The sequence below is a fragment of the Pyrgilauda ruficollis genome, unplaced genomic scaffold (genome assembly GCF_017590135.1).
Source record: "Pyrgilauda ruficollis isolate IOZ18807 unplaced genomic scaffold, ASM1759013v1 scaffold3, whole genome shotgun sequence".
NCBI lineage: Eukaryota > Metazoa > Chordata > Aves > Passeriformes > Passeridae > Pyrgilauda > Pyrgilauda ruficollis.
The window spans coordinates 11,666,696-11,689,167 of record NW_024524377.1 but is presented as its reverse complement, the minus strand read 5'-3'; the positions used below and the strand labels follow the sequence as shown (position 1 = coordinate 11,689,167).

At 40.9% G+C, this 22,472-nt stretch overlaps 1 protein-coding gene across 1 annotated transcript in view; it reads right to left on the bottom strand.

The window, feature by feature from the left end:
* Positions 1-6,010, bottom strand: part of GYPC (glycophorin C (Gerbich blood group)) — a 33,288-nt gene extending 27,278 nt beyond the window's left edge. The window contains exon 1 of the mRNA XM_041473046.1: positions 5,832-6,010. Coding sequence (XP_041328980.1) covers positions 5,832-5,865 — 34 coding nt within the window. The 5' untranslated portion in view covers positions 5,866-6,010. The remainder of the gene's footprint in view (positions 1-5,831) is intronic.
* Positions 6,011-22,472: the final 16,462 nt, after the last annotated feature.

Below are 22,472 nucleotides of genomic sequence, written 5' to 3'. Positions count from 1 at the left end.
TATATTGTATATACATACACTCTGGGTGTGTATATATCTGTGAACAGACAGAATTCAAACTCATTTTCTAGGTTTGGTGTTACTGAAAGAGTTTCTGCTCACAACTGTAAACACCTACACATTATGTAATGATTTGATGTCTGATTCTGTATGGCTGTGAACTAGTCACACATGTCCTGTATGATGTGGACTGTCTCATAAAACTAGGTATTTTAAACATGTAGTCCCCAGTAAAATAGGCATTTATCACTCACAATAACAAAGAACTGTCTCAGGGTGTGTTCAAATGGCCCCCTGCAACATACTGATAAAAAGCTTAACTCAGTTTCATGGCTTATCTGGAGAAAAAAGAGGTAGAGACCCTCATGAAATAACTGAATTCTTTTTTCCCTCTTAAGATGAAAAAGAGAGGCAGAGGAAAGGAAAGAAAAATCACTTTAAAACTCTAATGCAGCAGAACAAGTTTAACCCATTGAGATTTTTAGTGAAGTTTTCTGCTTCATCAGGAAGAACCCTGTGGTGAAACATATGTCAGAAGAGAAGAAGATATGAGAAACTGGCGTCCTTTGCATATGAGATGATTAATTAAGAGGAAAATCACTTAGCCAGCTGTCTCATTGGTGAAACTACATGTGCAAGGTACATCTGCAATAAGGGATCAGTTTAGCACAGGCAGTGCATTTGATTTCCATGCTAACATAGCAGAGATAAGAATCTGGTGTGATTTAGACTGTGCTGACTCTTCGAGAAACAGGGGAGTCCAGATCTTATTTCAGCCTCAAATTATGAGCTGCATGTCTGTTGTAGCACTGCAGTGTTGGTACTTGATGCAATTATCAGTTACAAATAAATTATCCAGAGAAGAGAAGCCTTTCCTCCATTCGTGTTCATAAATTGTTGGCAAACAAAGCCTGACTTCTCAAAGTGACACTTTTCTCCATTCTCCAAGTAGTTTTTCAGAATGCTTAGCAATTGGTGAATTTTTTATCTACTCATTTCTGGAGTAATGCTGTCAAATTCATCTGACTTAGAAAATTAAGGAAGTTAAACACAATTGTCTGCTGCCCAAATACTTGCCCTCCTAAGGTGTTTCTATAGTCTTGTCACTGTGGCATCTGGGTTTTTCGTGCATTTTCTATCACAACTTGTATGTGAAGCAAAAAATTGTAAACAAACTTCCTACTCATATCAAATGCTGTTTTCAAAAGTTTTCTGATCTTTCTGTGGGAAACAAGCAGGCCGGTTGCTAAATAACTTCTATGTTTTTTTTCCTGAGCATGCATTACAGAATTAGGCAGTGGGAAGCAAAGAGCTGCTGCACCAGTGATTCTACTGGAATCAAACCAACTTCTACCTCCCCAGCTTTTCCAGCTAAAAGCTGCCTCACCAGCAGTGTCCATGGAGAGCAGTAATTTCTCTCCCACCTGTAATCTCTCCTCTTTACCAGCCTTTTGAAGAAGAGGTGACTGTACAGCACCTAGCACAATCAGGTCCCTCTGTTGGCTTGAATTTCTCTACACTATAGGAATACTGATCCCCCCCCCAACAATAGAGGCAGGCACTGCACAGAGAACACACACAAACAGACTTTCATTAGACAATGCAGTCCTGAAAGCCTGTTTTACAAAAGACTTTGCTGATTGGACTCAGTCATTTGAACAGCTATGCATACAGGGTATATTACACAAGAGCCTAGAAAGAAAGGTGCAGCAGTATCAGCAATGAGATGCAGACACTGAACAATTTCATAATATTAACAGGCTTAAGCACACAACTGGCCACAACCTGAATCTTTAACATCTACTGTGTATATTTTTTTTTAATGATGGCCAGCAATGCTGAAAATTGCGTATTTTAAAACAGCAGACTCCTATTTGGGTTGACATCCTCCCTATTCTCTCCAGCTTAGTGGTTTGCCAACATTTCTACTGTTAATTACTGAAATTTTAGGTGCATTCTGAGCCTTTCAATTCCCAGACTTTCACATAAATATGTCAGACAATGAGGGTGTCAGGAGAGCCCTGGGGTATAAAGCCAAATTTTCCAATTCATATGCACAGTGGTGGCAAACAAACATACAAGCAGAGACATTCAATTTGCATCAATGCTTGTAGGATTTGTTTTGAGATTTCTGTGCTAAAAATGAGAGGTTATTATAATCTGTAGGTTTCTTTTGTATAAATGCTCACAGGTTTACCAGTGAAGACAAGATTTTCATAATCAATAGACTCTGTTTTTGTTTATCACTTACTGTCACAGGCAAACACCTCTGTTGATTAAGGTCAATGAAATCACATATATTGCCAAGGTGTGAATAACATGATTAAAAACCTGAAGGGTTAATTCAAGGCTTTTCAGAAGCCCTGTGTGAAAGGCAAGTGGTATTGCTCCAGGAACATAAAAAAAAACCAGTTTGCAGCCACAAAATATATCTCATTATGAGTTGAAGATGTAGCAAGGCTGTTCTCAGAACCACGCTCCCCATTCACAGCCAGAAGTCACTCTGCCTTTATCTGAGGCCACCTTTGCAAGGTCTCAGCCTCTCTGAGGGGACAGATACATCTGTGACTCATTTTCCCAGAAGCTCTGTCCCTGGGGCAGGTGGAGAAGCTTGGGCTGATGAAGCCAAGACCTCCTGCTTGTAAAAGAGAGGCAGCACCAAACTCTGCTCCCCAGAGCAGGGCAGTGCCTGGGTTACTGCTGGAGGACAGCTGGCAATGCAGAGGGAGTGCATGCAGCTCAAGGAGGCTTTGCTTCACTCTCTTCTTCCCCCTCTTCCTCCCTCTGCAGCTGGGGCACAGCCTGAGGACCAGCCTTGCTTCTTGGTTTCCTTTTGGGCCAATTCTTATGGGCTGCATACATCACACTGCTTCCCTATCCCCTAGGAAGAGGACCTTATCTGTGATGGGTGATGAGGAAGAAAATCCTCCACAAACTGTTCTCCTTAACCACTAACTCCTTTGACAGCTGGCATGTGGAGTATAAGAGACCCCAGATAAACATTCCCAGCCTGCTGGGTACAGATGAAATCCTGTAAATTGCAGAGCACCTTTTCCAAAGGGGTGACCACCTCTGACCCATAAAGATGGTGTTGCACACATCACTGCCTCCCCAGGTTGAACCTTTGACTTGGTGACGTTTATTGTCCTAATCCTTCACCTCATTTGAGCTGTCCCACTGCCTCAAAATAGGGTCACGGCAGTCTAACAGGAAGAGGGCAAAAGCTGCCATCTGAATTGAGACTGCCAAACCTGTGGAGTTCCTCAGGTTTCATGGTTAAGTCAGGCAGCTACTGCATCACAAAGTTACTGTCTCCCTCACCTCTGTTATGTGTACAGAGAGCCCACTCAGATATCAGGGAGATATCTGAGCTGGGCATGGAAAGTGCCCAAGGTGAGAAGGTGGGGCATTCCCATATAGGAGCAGAATGCATTTACAGATTACACAAAGTTGAATATTTAAAATCTGAAACAGTACGTGATCCCCCCTGGATTGAGAGGATCATACTGCATTTATAGAATGAATAAAATTCCTTATCAGCCATGGGTGAATACAAGGAGATAAGCAAAGTACATGAGCAATTAGGTAACTTAACACTGTTCAGTTTACATCAGTTGGCAGCTGCTCTGTGGTCTCACCTGCAGGTATTCAGCAAATAATTCCTATGTTCAGTGTATGTATCAAAAAGTTTTTGATGATTATTTTAAGCATTTTCACACCCATCTCAAAGATTTTCACTGTGGCTATGAAGCAAATTTGTTTTCCCACTTATTCTGCCTCTCTGGCAAACATCTTCTGTCCATGCTGTCAATACACTGAACTTTCAATTGTTTCTTGTCTTGTTTCTTGCAAAATTAGCAGGAATTTTACTAGGAAACAAGACCCTTTCGCCAAAGATGTTCCCTCAAAACTTCAACCATTATCAATGCACCAAACGCACATTATACAGAAATATGGTACTATCAGACTTCCCTTTAACTTTTGTTCCTAATCTATAAATTTTATCCACCTAATTAAAAAAAAAAAAAAAAAACAAAAAAAAAAAAAAAAAAAAAAACAAAAAAACAAAATCAAAACCCCCAACCAAAGACAATATATCATAACTATTTTTCAGCCAGAATACTCCTAGCTGGATTGCAAGCAATTTATTCATGGAGAGAATCATATGATTTTAAAATAGTTCAAGTTGAGAATTCCTGTCCACATATTGGAAAAAAACCCAGGAGATCCTGATGCATTTGTCTTTTTTCATTATGAGCAGACAAAAGGCCCCAAGGGGCATGAACTCCTCCTGTGGTTTCCCCCTAGGGCCTTCTGTGGGGTCTGACAACCTGGGTTTGCCAGAGAGGTTGTTTGTGATGTATTCAGAACTGTAGAGCTGGTCCTGGATGTGTCACTTGGCCAAGCCTGTCACTAAATATACAAGATTGGGTCTGGACCCTTGTTGATATTTCACAATACACAAGAATAACCTCAGTGAGTCATGACCACCCTCCTGGACATGCTTGGACAGCACCAATAGCAGTAATTTACACAAGCTGTGCCAAACCCAAGCTCTCAGAATGCTGAATTAGCCTGCCTGTATCTTTCCTGGCTATAACAGAAAACAAGCTGCAATAGAAAACAAGCTATAATATTGTAAACTGCAGAATGAAGTAGAATAAAATATAAAGGTAACATCTAATCTTTCTTGTTGGTTAGAATCTGCAAAAAGGACTAAAGGGTAACTAGAAATTGGTGGTTGGGATTCCAGAGATTCTGCTTGCTGTGTCTTTTCTGCTGGATCAGGCTGCCTCGTTCAACGCTTGGGAAACATTGTCAGTGTCTACAGCCATACAGAACAAATATCCGTACAGCAGTATCTGGATCAAACCCTGAACTGCAGGCTGCTTCCAGCAGAGCTCTCTGTACTTTCTGCCTTCATTTCTGATGCCATGGTCTGATAAACAATTCTGCTATTGGCAGTTTATTTATTAAAAATAAAACAGAAGTACTTTCTTGAATTAAAACAAGAAAGATCACACTAAAGCCTATCACTATATTTTTTTCACATAAGAAAAAATATACATATATTGCAGCACCAAAAACTCAAGAGCTTTTTGCAGCTCATCAAATCATAATCCACCCCCTTTCCTTCACCTTTCTTTCTAATGGTGTCCCAAAATGAGCATTAACATACATAGTGCAGCTGAGCCTCTGTGCTCACTTGACTGTTCAGGCCAAATTCTCTTTTTTAAAATTTACTGAAATATGCAGAGTTACACAAACAGAGGACTTGCCCTCCTGTACCCTCTCTTGCTGAAAAACCAATTTGCTTGTCCTTAAGCCCATGTTTCTAAATTTCCAGGAGCAGAAACACATTGTGGCTTTAAATATAGACTGTCAGTTTGTGGCTTGAGTCTCATGTTACACACAGACAGCCTGAGACTCTAAACGCAAGCTGGGCAGCACCATTACTATCTCAGAAAAGCGTCAGTACGCTTTCAAAATGCTCTATAACTTCATTCCTGAAGGCGGGGGGAGGGAAAAACATTCAAATGAAACTTTTCTAAGCTGGGGTTTAGGCGGAAACGTTACTAACTTTGCTGGGACCTATTCAGGAGGCAGAGTTTGCAGAGCCTGTTTCAGTCCTTCCCTCACACACGCGCACACACAAACACAAAGAATTAAGAAAGAAAACAGCTTCTTCCCAACTTTTTTCCTTCAGGATTAGTCTCAGGCATTCCTTATTTTTTTTCCCCATATGAAATGCATTAGACAATCTGTTCCTTAAGCGAGGAACTGATAAATCCACTCTTATTGTAAGGCGGGGGGGGGGTAAGGGTACTCACGTGGCTGAGATGTCGCATTGTTTTGGGAACTCATAATTTACGCCTTTGAAAAATGCCTTATTTGTGTTGACAGTCTCTCTTCCCTGCTCAGAACTGACGGCGGGATTGAACAGAACAGCTGGAAGAACCCAGGAAAATGCTCCTCTTGTTCGGGCTCTCCTTGCCTGGCTCCTGACCCCTTTACAACTGGAAAAGGAAACAGCACATGTGTCATTCTCTTTTGCCTGTGTAGCTCACATGAGCGGGGAGGGGCACCCATTTGCAGATAGCAGTAACTGTATTCAAGTTTTGCAAGTTGGATGTATTCCACCCCTTTGCTTTTATTAGCCAGCAACCAGTGGAAAGAAAATGCTCTTTTCATTCTTAGCCAAATCTAGACACACCTATTAAATCCACTTCCCAAACCTCTATCCACTGCTGTTGATGTTATTTAAGTGCAAAACTTGCTGCTGACTTCTTTTCCTAAAATGTCTACCATTAGTGGGTAAGATTGAAAGTAGGACTTTCAAATTTCATTGCTCATCATCCCCCTTAACCCTCTCAGTCTGACTGATTCTGTCCTTTTAACAGGTGAAAATTGAGGATGGCATTTACTGGGTCAAAGTAGTTACGTCAGCATATTCCATGAATCTACACTGTGCTCAAAACAAGGAGGAACCTTTGGCTACAGCATAGGCTGAGGCACAAGTAACTCCAGTCATGGCTCTGACACAGGCTTCCTATGGCACCTTTGGCAAAACATTTAATCTCTGCTCCACTTTGCCATTGGTGTAATAAAGATGAGGCACCTGGTTTCTCACTAGTCTTTGTATTTTTAATTTAATGTACAGGCAGGTGTTATTTATAAATAAGATGTATTTATTGGGCTGCAGAGGTTAATTTGCATACTTCACTACAAGTTTTTCAGCCTGGACTAGGGTGCCAGCTGCCTTGTTTATATAGCTGCCTTTTAAAGCTATCTGTTTGGCTGTCTGCATGCTGTGCTGCAGTCAGTGGCATGTAGTCACTGTAAGTGTGCATATACAGCCTGTCTGTAGCTGACATGGACTAGGACTTCTAGGTTACACCAGAACACAAGCAGTTTTTAATGCATATGCTTTAAACACTAAGGAGACAAAGTTTCCATTTTCCTGGTGTCGGTTATGGAGTCAGGATGAATTAACAGCCTGCTTCTGACAGCAGAAACACAGTCACCATCAGGATGGAAGTGGAAAAAAACAGAGTAATGAAATTCAGGCTGGGACCATCCTGTTTTGCAAAATTGTCACAGGATATTTCTGTGAAATCATCTCAGTGACCTCCTACAAGAAACCAGTGCCGTGAACTTGGCTCACAATATTTATTTAACAGCTATAGGATGGAAAGAACAGTGACTTATTTACATGCCAACAGCAACTAACAGCTTGTTTGTGAACATGGATGCAGTAAATTACTTCAGTCAGCATTTCCACATTCTGGGCTCGTGGTAGAGATCTCTGGAACATTTAGTGATAGAGCAAAGCAAGGCACAAAACAAAGACAGGGAAATAATAGGAAAAACTCCTGACGTTGCTGCACTGGCTTCAGCTCCATAGCGTGACATTCATTTACACTTGATAGCTTCTCTATGAAAATTCTGATGGGTAAGTTTTTGATTACTGCTTCTTCTATGTGAGGAACACCATGTGCACAGGTAAAATAGGGGCTTTCTGTTCTAAGGCATGAGAATTGTTTTCATGTGAAGTTTTTGCATTTAAATCTTTCATGATCATGATCAAGGACAAGTTGGGTGGCCTTGGAGCAACCTGGTCTAGTGTAAGATGTCAGGAGGGTTGTAACTAGGTGATCTAACCCAAACCATTGTATAATTCTGTGATTCCGTGATCCCTAAGAAATTTCAGAACTTCTATTGAGGAAAGCTTCCCTAGCTGCTGCAGATGATGTGAAGGATGGTGGTCGTGATGGCTTTATGTCACAGACAGTGGTCTGGACTGTCTTAGGAATTTTGTGGCAGACTACTTAAAATGGCATGCACTGTTACATCCTGGTGCTCAACCCCTCTGCATCTGTGCAACACTTCCTGCATCTGTCTGTGTTCTTGTTAAAGCTGCTCTCCCCCCCACCAAAATCACTGGAAGAGTTATACCCGAGTTATGTAGGAGGATTCTAGCAGATCCAAACTCACATGGGAAAGTCCCCTTTAATGTGTTGTTGCCTTGACTTTTCTTGGGACTTCTGTTTTTGCTTATTGAATAGATTGGGGTTCCCAGAAATCAGAGAGCCATTTCCCAAGGCTGTTTGCTCTCAAACAGGCCATTAAAGAGACCTGCCTGACCTTTTCCACTCATCATTAATGGGAAATATGTGATGTTGTCAAGGGAAGCCCCATGCAGCCCAGCATGCTTCCAGGGTAGCCTGAGACTGGGCACTGAATAAAAAGCATCTCAGTGCTCTCAGCCAACTGATCACGTGGGACAGGAGGCGACAAAGGAACCCAGAGCAAAAGATGGGAGTAGAGTGCTGGTGGGGAAAATGTGTGATTAATCGTTAATTTTCAATTTGACTGAACTCTCTCCTAATCTTTAAATAGCAGTTGCTTCTGGCAAAAAACCCGAAAGCTCCCCAAAAGGGTTAAAAGGAGAAGATAACAGAAGGGTATCTGAAAGTAATTTTTATCTAAGGATTGTGGCATTCATACAGGATTCACCAGGTCTGTGGGATAACATAGGTATGTTAGGAAATCTGTGTCAGCTCTGTGGTTTTCATAAGCCAATTACTTGATCTTGAGGCCACAGTGTTCCCATTAAACTACAGAAGAAGTATTGCTTTCCTGCCCTGGTGAATAATTTTGCATCTCCAGCCTTTGAAAGTCTTTTTCTGAGTAAGGAAATGAAAATTCCCTTTTTTTCTCAGTAGTGATTTCAGATGTGACAGCAATTTCAGGTCCAGGAGTGTTAGCTCAGAAGTGGGACCTCTTTTGCCTCCGATACTGCAATTTATCCTACTCCTCCTAAGCACAGCTATGTAGTGAATGTATGGTCAGGCCCACATAGTTGTTCTCTTTGATGCTATCTTGCTCCAAGGTAAATGATATTTCACAGTCATTCAGGCTTGGCAAGCTGATGCTGCATGCTGCAGCTGTTGTTCCCAACAGGAAGGGAGGGTTTAGGCTGCACTCGGAGGAAAATAAATAAATAAAACAAAGGAAGGAGGCTCTCTCCAGGAAGTTATGCTTTGCAACAACAGGACATCACACTAGAAATCCCTCTCTCTGATGGATTTTCATGGCAAAACATAATGCAAAATCTGTAATCTCATCCTCTAAAGGAAATGGCAAGATTGAAAGAGGCTGAGTGGAAAGCTATCAATAATGTCCTTCACTGTCCACCCTGCGCAGCCTGCAAGATTCAAAGAAGGTGTTTGGATCCACCATCTGGACATTTGAGGAGGGGATGTAGCAGCAGTTGTGCCTGGCTGTGAGTTCAAGGTGGGCCTTGTGACAGCACTGGTGGGCACATTCAGATGAACCAGAGGCTCAGTGTCCCACTGGGCTGCATGCCATGGTCACCTGGCCAGCTGGCAGGAGAGGTGGTCTTGGCTTCCTCCTCTCCTTTGCTGGCTACACACCTCAGGCTGTCTTAAACCTGCCAAGCTGCTGATCTGGGTGAGGTTGGGTGGAATCCCAAATTTTGAAGACATTGTGCAGGTCAAGCACAAGCAGAGATTTGACTGCTAGGCTGAATCATAAAGGAGAGATTCTTCATAGGAAAGCATTTGGCTCTGGACATCCCATGAAATAATATTTTCTACTGATTATCTTCCTTTCCGTCTCTGTAAGGAATAATTGTTTATTTATTTGTTACCTTGTGTGTGGGGTTCTCCCTCCACCTTGTTTCCTTTCTGTTTCCCATTTATTTTTTTTGCTGAAAAGGCAAGGAATATTTGCCATAGACTGTGTGGACCATCTCAGATATGGTGTAAAGTCATCGAGAATGAAACCTTTGTAATGCAAATGGGATCAATAGAGACTTATTACCCAGGATGGACTGTGATGCTGATATAAATTATGTTTTATGTGGTGCCTATGCAGCCTGCGACTTTAAGTGCAACAAGATTGTGAAATACTTGGAACACAAAGGAGGAATTTTCTGTCTGCATTCATAACACTGAACTAGTTCTTGACCCTCATACAAGGCCAGAAGAGAAGAGTTTACCCTGGAAATAAGAGATCAACTCTCCTTCCTACTTTGCATCCCAAGCATTTGTCTTTATTTTTACCACTCCCCTGACTTCTGCTTGAACCTTTGGAATATATTCTTATACCTGGAACACGTATATCCCCTGCTTCACCTTATTGCACAATTATTTGCAGATAAAGGATGTAGTGTGCCTGTTTGTGTTGAAGGTTCCCACTTAATCTGTTAGTTTATTTGGGCCAAACTCTTTTCCATTTGTGTCTGTACTCTGAGGAACCTCCAGTGTCACTACAATGCAAATACTTCTCAAAATGTGCCATCTCTCTGTGAAATATGAGGAAGTTCTACATCTTCCCTGTAGCCTGGTGCTTGGCTTTCCATGAACTGTGGTTCATTTAATGACACCATAGAGGGAAGATGTGTAAGGTCAGGAGTTCAGTGGACAGTGGTGCAGTGTGTCCGTAACTCTATAGTGTCATCATGTCCAAAGGTCACACAGAATGTCTTAGAGGCACTGCCTCATCTCCAATCTAATTTCCAACACCACTGGAAAGTACATCTGCTCAGACTCCAGACCAGTCAACAGGATGTTGACATGCAGTTTGATAGTGCATATTTGGAACAGTGGTAATGTCATCTGGGTAGATGTGGAGAGGGTGAATCATACTATCATCTCTTGCTGAGTTAAGAAATCAGAGCAGGCTTTGGCACATGGATCTCTCATAACAAAAGACCATAATGATAAATAAAGTGAATCATTCTGTAATTTAAAACAAAAGGGAAGACTTGCTCACACAAAGCAGGATTAAACACTGAAAGTCGTAATTCCTGGAGGATCTGGTGTAGGTTTGACTGAAAACCTTTACACAGATGGGACTGTTTTACTGTAGCATAATTTCAATAAATTGGGTTTTTTAGTTGCTGAATATTAGAGAGTGTCTAAAGGAGGGCAGCCAAGATGGTGAAGGGTTTCGAGGGGAAGCTGAGTGAGGAGTGGCTGAGGTCACTTGGTCTGTTCAGCCTGGAGAAGAGGAGACTGCAGGGAGACCTCAGTGCAGTTACAGCTTCCTGTGAGGAGAAGAGGAGAGGCAGGCACTGATCACTCTGCAGTGACCTGTGACAGAACCCAAGGGAATGGCCTGAAGTTGTGTCAGGGGAGGTTTAGGTTGGATATTTGAGAAAGGTTTTTCACCCAGAGGGTGGCTGGGCGCTGGAACAGGCTAGCTAGGAAAGCAGTCACAGCACCAGCCTGACAGAGTTCAGGAAGCGTTTGGACAGTGCTCTTGGGCACATGGTGTGCCTCTTGGGGATGCTCAGGAGTTGGTATTGATGATCCTTCCAACTCAGCATACTCTGTGATTCTGTGATAACTCCAAAGTGGCCAGAAAATTGAAGGTCAAGAGTTCTGATGATTGTGGAGCCTGCTGTGTTTTGTTACCTAAGTGTTAAATTTTGCTTTTGTGGCTATTTAAGTGCAGGTGAAAATCCTCTCAGAGGTTGTTAGTACAGCATCTGGCCTGTCCTTATGTAATGTAATGATGGGCTTGTCTCAGCCTGAGCTCTCTGGGAGATTGGATCTCCTGTACTTTAGCAAGGGCTTCAGCCTCTTTTCTACCCTTTTCTAGCCTGGATGTATCAGGCACAGAGGTGATACATCCAAAGCAGAGATCTTTCTAATCACACTAATGCTTCAGCCAAAGCAATAACTGGGTTACATCCAACAAAGGTGTTGGATAAGGGTGTGTGCTTAAAATCCATTCCTGAGTCTGCTTCCCCGCCTTGCAGCAACACTTAGCCAAACAGATTCAGCCAGATTGGCTGATGGCATTTCCTAAAATATAATAACGCTGAGGCATTTGCTCTTTTAGCCTGCATGTACTATTCTCTCCAGAGAAAAAGTCATCAGTTTAAGATTACTTTCTTCTATAAGTGCAAGAGCAAAATAATGTACTTCTCTTCTCTTCAGAGATACTTCAGTGAAGTTTCATGTTTCAACCCCACTATCTGAGCACAAAGCTGGCATGTGGTAAAGTCACAGTTACACTGAATGAAACTAGGGCTCCATAAGGATGTGTGTGATGACCCCAAGACCCTGTTGCTTAGCACTGCTCCTATCACTGCTTTAAAAATAACTCCGCAAAATTCTTAGCCCAAGGGAGGCTTGAACTTAATTTTTCTCATAAATAATGTGACTTGAGTTGGTTTAATTTTAAAAGAACCTTAAACTTCAATATTTTTTTTCTTTCATTCTTGAACTTGTTTGAACTGTCATGAGGATGTTTCTGTTTACTGACTTAGGTTGCTTCCTTTGTTAAGTGATTAGTTAAATAACTAGAAGATGCAGTCAGCAATCCTAATGGAGTTCATTAGAATCCCACAAATAACTTGGCACTGTGGGGGGAAGAAAGGGCTTACAAGAGATTAGAACAGACCTTAGTCCTCCCAAGGTCCCTCAGGGAGTATTCTTCTCTGCTTCCTCACTGTAACACTTGCAAATCCTTAGGCTCTTGGAGATAATTCCCAAAGTGGCAAGTGGTTATCATATCCTGCATGCAGAGCATCAATACTTTTATGTTGGTAGTGTTGGTTTGGATTTTTCTGTTAGTTTGGTGGTGTTTTTTGGTTGGTTGGTTTTGGTTATTTTTTTTTTTTTTTTTTTTTTTTTGGGGGGGGTTTGGTTTTTTTTTGTTTTTTTTTTTTTTTTTTTTTTTTTTTTTTGGTGGGGGTTTGTTTTTTTTTTTTTTTTTTTTTTTTTTTTTTTTTTTTTTTTTTTTTTTTTTGATGGCAGCTGTTTTTTGTTTGTTTTTTAGTTTTTTAAATCTTACTTTAAACAACTCCTAAAATGCCACTGGTATAGGAACCACAGAGCCCTGGGGTAAACTTACAGCTAGAGTAGAAATAATTTTTTGGTTTCTGCTTGCCCCTGCTAAATGGGTAGTTGTACTTCTCTCAAATAATAAAATATTATTCTCACTGAAGTGAGGTTCCTAAGCCACTGATAAGAAGTTTGTTTTATTGGCTTTATACAGGGTGTGGGAGAGAAGCTCCCCAAGTGCAAATAAATGCCCTGGACGTGGCTATCCTTGAGGTCCACTCTCCAGTGAGTCCAGCTGAAAATAGGATATGGTTTTAAAGCCAGCTAATCTGCTGTTCCTTTTATTTGTGCTGAGTGAGTTTTTATACAAAAATGGATATAGCTGTCTGCTGTGATGGAAGTAAAATTTTAGAATGGTCTGTTCTAATAATAAATTGCATGCTGATAATTTTTCTTGCTGCAGTAAAGGCAATTCAGCTGTATCTGATTGGCACTAGTTCAAGGTTTTTGATGTTCAGCAGGAGAATATACAGCTGCAAGAAACAAAACAACGCTAAAAAATCTCAAACTGCACATGCTGGGATGGCAACAAGCCCAACTCCAACAGCTCACACTCTCAGCGACTCGGGCGCTGGGACACACAATGAATGCTTTTGCTGGCAAAATTGCACAATGAGTTTTGTTTTCATTTAATGCAGGGTACAAACAGGCACAATGGTTTCCCTCTGGGTACAATGTCATGGACTTCATCGAACCTTACTTAAATGATGTACAAACGAGGTTGAAGATTTCAGCTGTCAGTTTGGCAACACACAGATCTACTTTTTATGGTCCTTGTGTTCCTGTTAGACATGGTAAGCATTAAACTGCAAAGGAAAGATGAGATGCTGAAAGACAATGTATAGAAATTATTCCTTTCTTGAAGTGAGCTACAAGCAAACTCAACTGAGATAAATATATATACTTCACTATGAAATACGCAATGCTTTATTTGGAAATAGTTTTCTTCCTTATTAAATCAAAGAGCTGCCCAGGAAGTTATAATTCAGAACAATAAACATAACTACAGGGAAAATATCTGAATAATCTAAACATATTTTTTCTCTATGAGGTAGATAAATATGAATTCTCTCTTGTGAAGTCAGGCTGAAAAAAAATGTTACAGGGAGAGTTCAGGAATTGAATTGGTTTATATCAGGAAGTCTTGTGAAAAAACTTAGTTCAGAAATCTTTAGGATCCTTGGATCTTGTCAGTTTTTTCAAGCATTGAAATAAGAGCTGGAGTAATGCTGTGTAGCACAGTGCTACACTGCTGATTCATCTCTGGGAGCTCAAACTTTTATTGGGGAAGCACTGAAGAATGCCCTTATGGCTACCAAGATTTAAGAAAACACAAAGATTCCTCTAAATTTTAAGCACAGGATTAGGTCTTGTTTCAAGTTGAAAGCATGCTGAAAGATTTTTCTGCTTACCGAAGGCTTCTGTAAATATTCATATATGGACTCTTCCTCTACAGCATCACCCAAATTAAATTTTCTAATTAGACTCTACAATGAGGCAGTCTATTGAAGAAACTTTCTAAAGATAAGGGGTTTGTGTCATTTTATGTAAATTTTGTGCTTGAAATATTAGTCACATAATCTATCCTAGTCTTCTGCGTACCTTCTGGAGTCAAAGGAGTTGGTAGAGGTTTCCAGAAGATTGTTCATTCTCTGGCTAAAATTAGGTGCAATGGACTACATCACATTCAAAAATTTTCTCTCCCCGCTAAGAAAAAGCCAACGCCCTTCTTTGCTGAGATCCAGATATAAAGGATGTTGTAGTGTTTCTACGAATATTTAAATTTGCTGTTTCTATTCTGGTACTGTTTTGTGCTCCTCCCAGAGGCCATTCTGCTTATGCTTAGCAAATACAAATGGTCAGAGTCCCTGTCTTTATGATGTGAAAGTGCTGGTATGCTTTTGAGCAGTGGGCAATCAAATCCTCATTTAGTGAGTGTAACTGATTACATGCACTATGTAGCATGAATAAACACTCTGTGTTAATTAACACTCTCTATCAATATTCCACCATTTGAATTTTCACCTGCCACAATCTTCTGCTTTTTTTTTAACTTCAAAAACTAATTCTCAGATGTCCTCTGAAATGTCCTGCTGTGGTGGGTTAGCTCTGGATGGACTCCAGGTGCCCAGCAAACCTGATCCAGCCCTTCCTCCTCAGCTGGTCAGAGGAGAGAAAATATAATGGAAGGTTTGTGCATTGAGATAAGGGCAGGGAAGGATCACTCATCAGTTACTGTCATGGGCAAAATAGACCTCCCTTAGGAAAAAAAATCTTGCCAATCAGATCAGAGTAGGATAGTAACAAATAACCCAAATCTTAAACCACCTTCTAGCTACACTGCCCTTCTTCCCAGGGCACAACTTCACTTCTGATTTTTTCTCCCTTTTCCCCACCAGTGGCACGGGGGGACAGGGAAAGTGTCAGTCCATCACATGCTATCACTGCTGCTCCTTCCTCCTCATGGGTAGGGCTCCTCACACCCTTCCCCTGCTCTAGTGTGGGGTCAGAGGAGAGGCTGCAAGAGTTTAGTTTGTTTAGTTTGGAGGAGAGGGGACCTCATCAGTGCATATAAATATCTCAAAACTGGGTGTCAAGAGAATGGTGCCAGACTCTTTTCAGTGGTGACCAGTGACAGGATGAGGAGCAATGACCATGAACTAAAACACAAGAAAGCAAGTTCCACATCTGCATGAGGAAGAACTTCTTTACATTGGAGGTGGAAAAGCACTGGAACAGTCTGCCCAGGGAGGCTATGAAGCCTTCCTCTCTGGGGACATTCAAAACCCACCTGGATCAGGTCCTGTGTAATCTGCTCTAGGTGACCCTTGCCTTGGCAGAGATCTTGGACTGGATGATCTCCAGAGATCCCTTCCAACCCCAAATATTCTCTGATTCTGTGATTATGTGTTTCTAACAATTCTCTGTACTCTGCCAGTGTGCTGATATTGCAAAATTGCCATTTTCTGGCAGAGACCTATTATTTGGATTCCTTAGAGGAACAAAACATCATCTAAAATGTACTGCCAGAAAAGTTTGGAAATGCTGAGTTTTTTGATCACTGGGGAAAAAAAGATTTAAAAACATCTTGCACTGCAAATATTATCTATGAAGAGAAATACACCTACAATATTGAGCTATACAGGGCTTTTCTCCATTTAGAAGTCACATTCATTTGACATAAATAAAGTAAAAAATTTTATGTCGGAATAAAAATTTTATCAATATGGTCTGTCTCCTTGTAAATATGCACAAGTACAATGAGAACTAAGCTCATGTCCACTTTACTCTTAACTGATGTCTTTGCCACAGGTAGATATTGATAACTCTCTGCTGAGATGTTTGCCTTCCACTGGGGTCATGGCATAGTGCTGTGGTTAGAGCTCATTCTTCGTTGATTTTTCCACTATCAGGCATCTGCTTTAAAAATTGTGAAGGCAGAATGTTTGCTATGCAGGATTTCCTTGGATTCATATTAGGAGTTTCCCTGAGCCCCACTGTTTCCAGGCTGGGAGGTCCGGTGGGAGCCCACTGAGTGTCACAGGGTGTGATCACCCCATGGAGAAAGAGAGATGACAGCACAGGAATATATCTCTTAGACTCACTAACTTGCCTTTTGGTGTCATTTAATTTTCCTTTGTTGACTGTACAGGGACTTTAGCTCCCTTTCATATATTGGCTGAAATTCCTGGCTAGGCCATTTGGCTTCTTGAAATGGAATGTGTCTTTCCACTCCTACAAAAATGTCTCATCAGCTGCAGTTCTTTCTGAAAAGTCTGTGATGGACAACCCATGGCTGACCTGACTTATTCTGGAAACTGGTGGCTTGAGCTAACTTCTGTGATCTTGTCTACATTTGAAGAACAAGAAGCAGCAGCACAGAAGACCTCTCTCTTTTTCATCTTTAAAGCATGGAAGATAAATATCTTAAAGTATATTGGGCTCATGGTTCATGCAAGGCCAAGGCCTGGCTGCAGAAATGCCTCTGTTTAGCTGATCAGAAAGAAGCAATGTTTATTGCTCACAAGGATCTCAATGAGAAGCAAAAATCAGGTACAAAAAGAGGTTTTTAACCTAGGGGAGTAAATTTCAATGAGTGTTAACAATTGTGCAATTACTCTGTAAAAATGCAAGTTATAAAAAAGAGATGGTTTTTTAGCAATCAAGATTTGGAAAAAAGCACTGACAAAAAGGGTGAATTTTTCTATTTCTTGAAATCTTACAGACACCTTCCTGAAAGATTTATGAGTCAAACATAAGTTATTAGTTCAATATCATTCTGTGGCCGGAGTGGCCTTGAAGATATTAATCTGTGAATCAGCCAGTGAAAATCTATGGCCTGTAAAGGGCAGAGTATCCAACAACACGATCGTGATGTCTCTTCTGTCCCTAGAGGTCCCAGGCAGGTAAAACCGTCTGTATTGGCTCACTCCAGAGCTCACTGATGTAGCACTGCTCAAGAATCTCACTGTAAACCACCCTCTTTGTTCTGCTTTTTTGTGCATATAAGCAGATTTGGGACCTACACATTCAGTCATGAGCACAGAGGGTGTGGGGTGTCACCAAGCAAGCTATCATTGTGACATTTTCAAGCTGCTGGCTGACTGCAAAGTGATATGTAAGCATATACATGAAGCATATGGGGAGACAGGAGACATATATCAGGCAGCAGCTGGCATATCAGGTCCAGGGCAGCTTCTACTGGGAAAAGAAAATAGATTGCAATTCCAGGCAGAGTGTCTTAACTCTTCTCTCCTTGCCTTTGAAAATTTTAATTTCTTATATTTGTATAATCCAAATAATTTATGTCCAAAGTTAGTCATTTTGCAGTATTTTTCATCTGTTCTTAATGCACCAAAGCACAGCTTATTTTCTGTTATCTCCCTGTAAAAGTGGGACAAACCTGTTGGATTTGCACTCAGTACTCCAAACTCAAGAGTAGAGTAACTTGAGATTTATCACTGTGCAACCAAGAGTGATATTAGGTGTTACATTTAATATCACCCATCTCCATGTGAAAGAGAGGGCCAAATTCTCTGCTAATGTAAAGCAATAGGGACTCATTTGCAAATAAAAGAGATTCTGACCTGGTATTCAGAATACTTAGAAACTACCCAGAGAGAACAATTGAGTAGGAAGATATATTGTTTTCTACTTTATTCCATTATTTCAGTACAACTACTTTTCTCAGCTTGAGCCCAGCTGATCAAAGTTTCTCACTGTAGAGTCGTTCACTACAGGCTTTCTCTGCTACCCTGCTGTGGACGATGCCATGAGCTCTCTTTGCACCTGCAGTTACAGCTCCTAAACAGATTGGTGTCCCCTGGAAATCATGAAATATTTGTCCTTGCAGTGTAACCTCTTCTTCCCTGGTGTGACAAAATGTGCTCTACCAAAAATAACCTGCTTGTTGTTCCTTTCCCAAAACGCTCTCGGGAGGATGTGGTGTTACCAGCAAAAGTTATATTGACAAAACATATGGCAAACAAGGGGGTCAGGGATGGTTTGGTGCCTGAAAATGAGAAGTAGGAGATTTAGTAGCAGGTAACAAGATAAAAAATAGTAGTAGTTGAAGTATTTTAGCATGTGATATTGTTGTAAACTGATTTGGAAGGTGCAAAGGGGAAGAAAAAGGAGTGGAGAAGAAATTCTCCTTTTAGAAACAGGCAAAGGAGGAATAGAGAGAGATTGTTTCTGTTCTGTTCAGTGCAGGAGTGTACTAAAGCTACCTCTGAATGAGGTGATCTATCCGTCTCTGTCCTTCACCGTTCAGGAACCAGGGTAGGTGTGCCAATACTGTGGGGAGTTCTGGAAAGGAAAGCAGCTGTGGCAGAGCTCTGCACTTCTATGGTTGTATTGCTGTTGGACACAGCTCTACTAAATAAATGAGCTTTTCATGATATGCCCTCCCCACACAAAGCAAGCCTCTTCTATGTGCCCTGTAAAAGGTCGACCAGGAGGTTCAGTGTGGTTATCCTCCTGAACAGAGTTCAAGGACATGAACCACAAAGGCATCCATCCTCTTGTTTAATGTAATCAGAAAGCCAGTTTTGTGTTGGAGCCAAATTTATGGATAGTCATGCACTGAGCCAACTCCCCACTGCCTCAAATGCTTCTCAGCAGTGAGAACTGGAGTCCTTCTTCCCTGGTCTGACTCCAAGGAATGCAAAATATACTTCTTTTTTCTCCTCCTCCTTCTTTATAACTTCATAATATGTGTAGTTCATATTCTGTGTCTGGTCTGTCTTGAAAATTGTTGTCACCTCAATTTTCAACACTGTCAGAAATGTTTATCTCATTAGAAAGGCTGGAAAAGCAGTGCAATAAAGTAAAATTAAATCACTATAGTAGCTTGGATATTCGTAACAATATGGGAAGATGAAGCAACAAGAATGACTGAGGAGGTTTTACAGCTTCCCAATGCTTAACACTGTAGCAGCTCTTCCAAACAAGTCTTATTTCTTTTTCATGTTTGCTTTTAATATCTACTCTTTTTTTGACACCAGATTTCTCCAAACAATTTATGAATGTTTCCTCCTTTTAGGCTTTATTAAGTCCTCTGGAGTCCCTGGGTTTTCTAACATCTGAATGCTATTTATGAGGCATCTGTTTTCAAAGCTGAGGGTACCTGTCCTTAAATTTCCTTGTTTGAATTATATGATGTGCAATTCCATTGAAGTTTCTGGAAGGAGCTTGTATCAAACTGGGTCCGTATGCCTTGGGATGGGGCTGCAGACTCTGGAAACAAATGCTACCCCCTTGGAAAACTCCTTGTATCATAGTGCAGTTGATGATTTTCCAGTAGACTTCAAAGGTTTGTGTGCATTTCTTCAGAAAGGGAATATATACTTGGGAGACAATGAAGAAAAAGATGGAGACCAGTACTGATGAACTGTCACTAAAAACCTTTTGACAGAAAGGAGGGCTCGAAACCAGCAATGCCAATGATGAATCTTAGTATTCATTCTCCAGACTAGTACTGGTGGGTGTTGTCACTAGAAAAAGGCTGCTTTGTTGATGTCTGGGGATTTATTTTATTATTTCTTTATGTAGAGGAACCTGCTATAGTTTTTCATATAGAGTTATGCCATTGCTTATCTAAGTGTAGCAGTAAAAACTGTCTTGACAAAAAGCTTGAATCATAACTTGCCTTTTGAGATGTCTTTTATTACTCATTTTGCTATGATGAATATTTTTCATAATTTTAAAACTCTTATGTCTAGATAATGCTATACCAAAAATGTAGAAATTTCTGTAATTCCTGTCTGTGTAGAAATATCTGAAGGCAAAAGAAATAAATAACAAGATCCCAAATAACTGAAAACTTTGAGGGGAAGGTTATGGCAGAAATTCATCATTTTATCTGTGAGGTTTGCTGATACACTAGTCAATTAGGATATAATGTAGAAGCAAAGTTAGTGTAATTACACACTTATTGCCTGTAAAAAATAGTGCATTTGCACACCAGCCACCCAACTACTCCTCCTACTTTTCAGCATGTGTAGGTCCAACACACCACATTCACAGTGGGACCAAGTCCCAGTTCTGGGGCACTTGTTCTCTCTTGTGGTGTCACAATCTAAGGCCAGAAGAGAAGCCAGCCTCTCTCAGCATGTTTCACACAGCTCAACCCCTCTAAGTGCTGAAGACTGATGTAATCTGCCCACTTGTATCTTGTGACTGGCTGCAAAGTGGTCATGTCTTCAGTCATACTTTTGCACTGTGCTGGCTTAGACCATGCAGCCATTAAAGTTTACAGAAGTGAAGAGTCTGTGCCTCTTAACACTGCAGAATATGCAGCCACTTCATACAGAACGATGTTAGATGTCCAGGCAGAAAGGAAATGTTTCTAAACAATATATCCCAAAATGACAGGAATTTCTTCTATGCCTCTTCTGGTCTCTCTGATGTGTTGTCCACTTGGTGAAACAAGCTGAGTGCTTGCTGCCTGCTTTCAGGTTGTCCTTGGAAGTGAGACCATCTCACTGTTTTTTTCCTGTTTAAAAACAGCAGATCTTTCCTTCCCATTCTATTTTTGGAGCTGATCTATGAAAGGCAGAACCGATGTTTAAGAGGATTCTCAGAGGCAAACCAGCTGGGTCACTCCAAAGAGCTGCACTTTCTCTTAAGGTGTCTGAAATGGTCGTGAAATCACCTAGCAGTTTTCTTCCCTATATTTGGCATATTTATTCTCCTGAGCTTTCTGTGGCCTCTCCTCATTTCAGATCACAAGGCTGATCACCCTCTATCCATTCATCTACCAGGGGCTGTTAGTTATTGAGGCCTGGCTCTGTGCTGGATGCTGATAATGGTTCTGGATGTCTGTAACACAAAAATACTGAGTAATATATACGGATGTAATAATTGTATTGCTCGTTCACAGTCCTACCAATTCCTTTAAAGGAAATTGAGGGTTTTTGCTTAATTGAGGGTTTGTTTTTCAGCTTTCTGAAATCTTGGAAATCTGTCACCTCATCAGTTTGCTATTCCCCAGCTAGCGAATACGATTTGCAATTTTATGATATTTTGTTTCAGCTAGTACAATTAAGGTTTGACTGCTCCAAACTGAGGGTCTGACCCTGTGTATTCTGACCAAATCTCATTTTTCCCAGAGCTACCATTTATTGTACCAATCCAGAACAAAGCCCAAGAAAAGCATGGATAAATAACAATGGACGCTTCCTTTCTTTAGATTCTCATGCTGTGTTCACCAGCAATGGTTTCTGTGTACTTGCAATGCGTAAATGTTACATCTTTGGACTTCTTCATACCAAGTTCCTAGTTCTTTTCTCTGCCTTCACTGATCTCATTCCCCACCTGCCCATGCACAACAATGTATTAAATCCTGCTGAAATCTGTGTAAGTCACATCCACTCCCCTGAATTTCCAAGGATGCTGTATTATGCCTTCAAAGATATGCTTTATGTTATTTTCAAGTAATTTACTCTTCCTTGCCTGATAAATATCTTCACTTTCCTGGTAAAACATTGCTCCAACTTAAGTGAGCAACTCAGAAGGCTGCCTCTTACAGTAAAGTTAGTAAAATGAACTTATAATTAATGTTTTGTCCTCTGTGACCCAGTTTTGAAAGTCAGAGTTATCTGACATTATCCAGCTGGGTCTTATCCTTCTGCTGACATTTAGCATGAAGGGAAGGGGCTTGAGCACTTAAAACAGCCTCCAGGGAATGGTGGCACTTCCAGGGGTGTGTTTATGCCCATCAGGTCATCAAAGAAAAGTAGGAGAATTTGTGACTGGGACACTGAGTTCAGTTTTGGGCCCCTCTCTACAAGGAGGACCCTCAGGCATTGGAGCAGGTCCAAAGAAAGGCAGTGAAGCTGAGGAAGGGTTTGGATATTGATGTATGTACCAATCATGTTGATTCATTTTATGACTAAGGGAAAGCAAGAGGTGTTTGCAAGCCATGATTCATCTAGTCCTTTTGAAACATGTAATTTAGGCTGTGAGAAAACACCACTGAGAAATTCCTATTTCTGTCTACTGTCTCTAAAGGGAGTCTAGAAAACCTCAGATATGGATGCTAACCCTGAAGAATTACAAGTTAGATGATGTGCATCTCATCTGTGATGA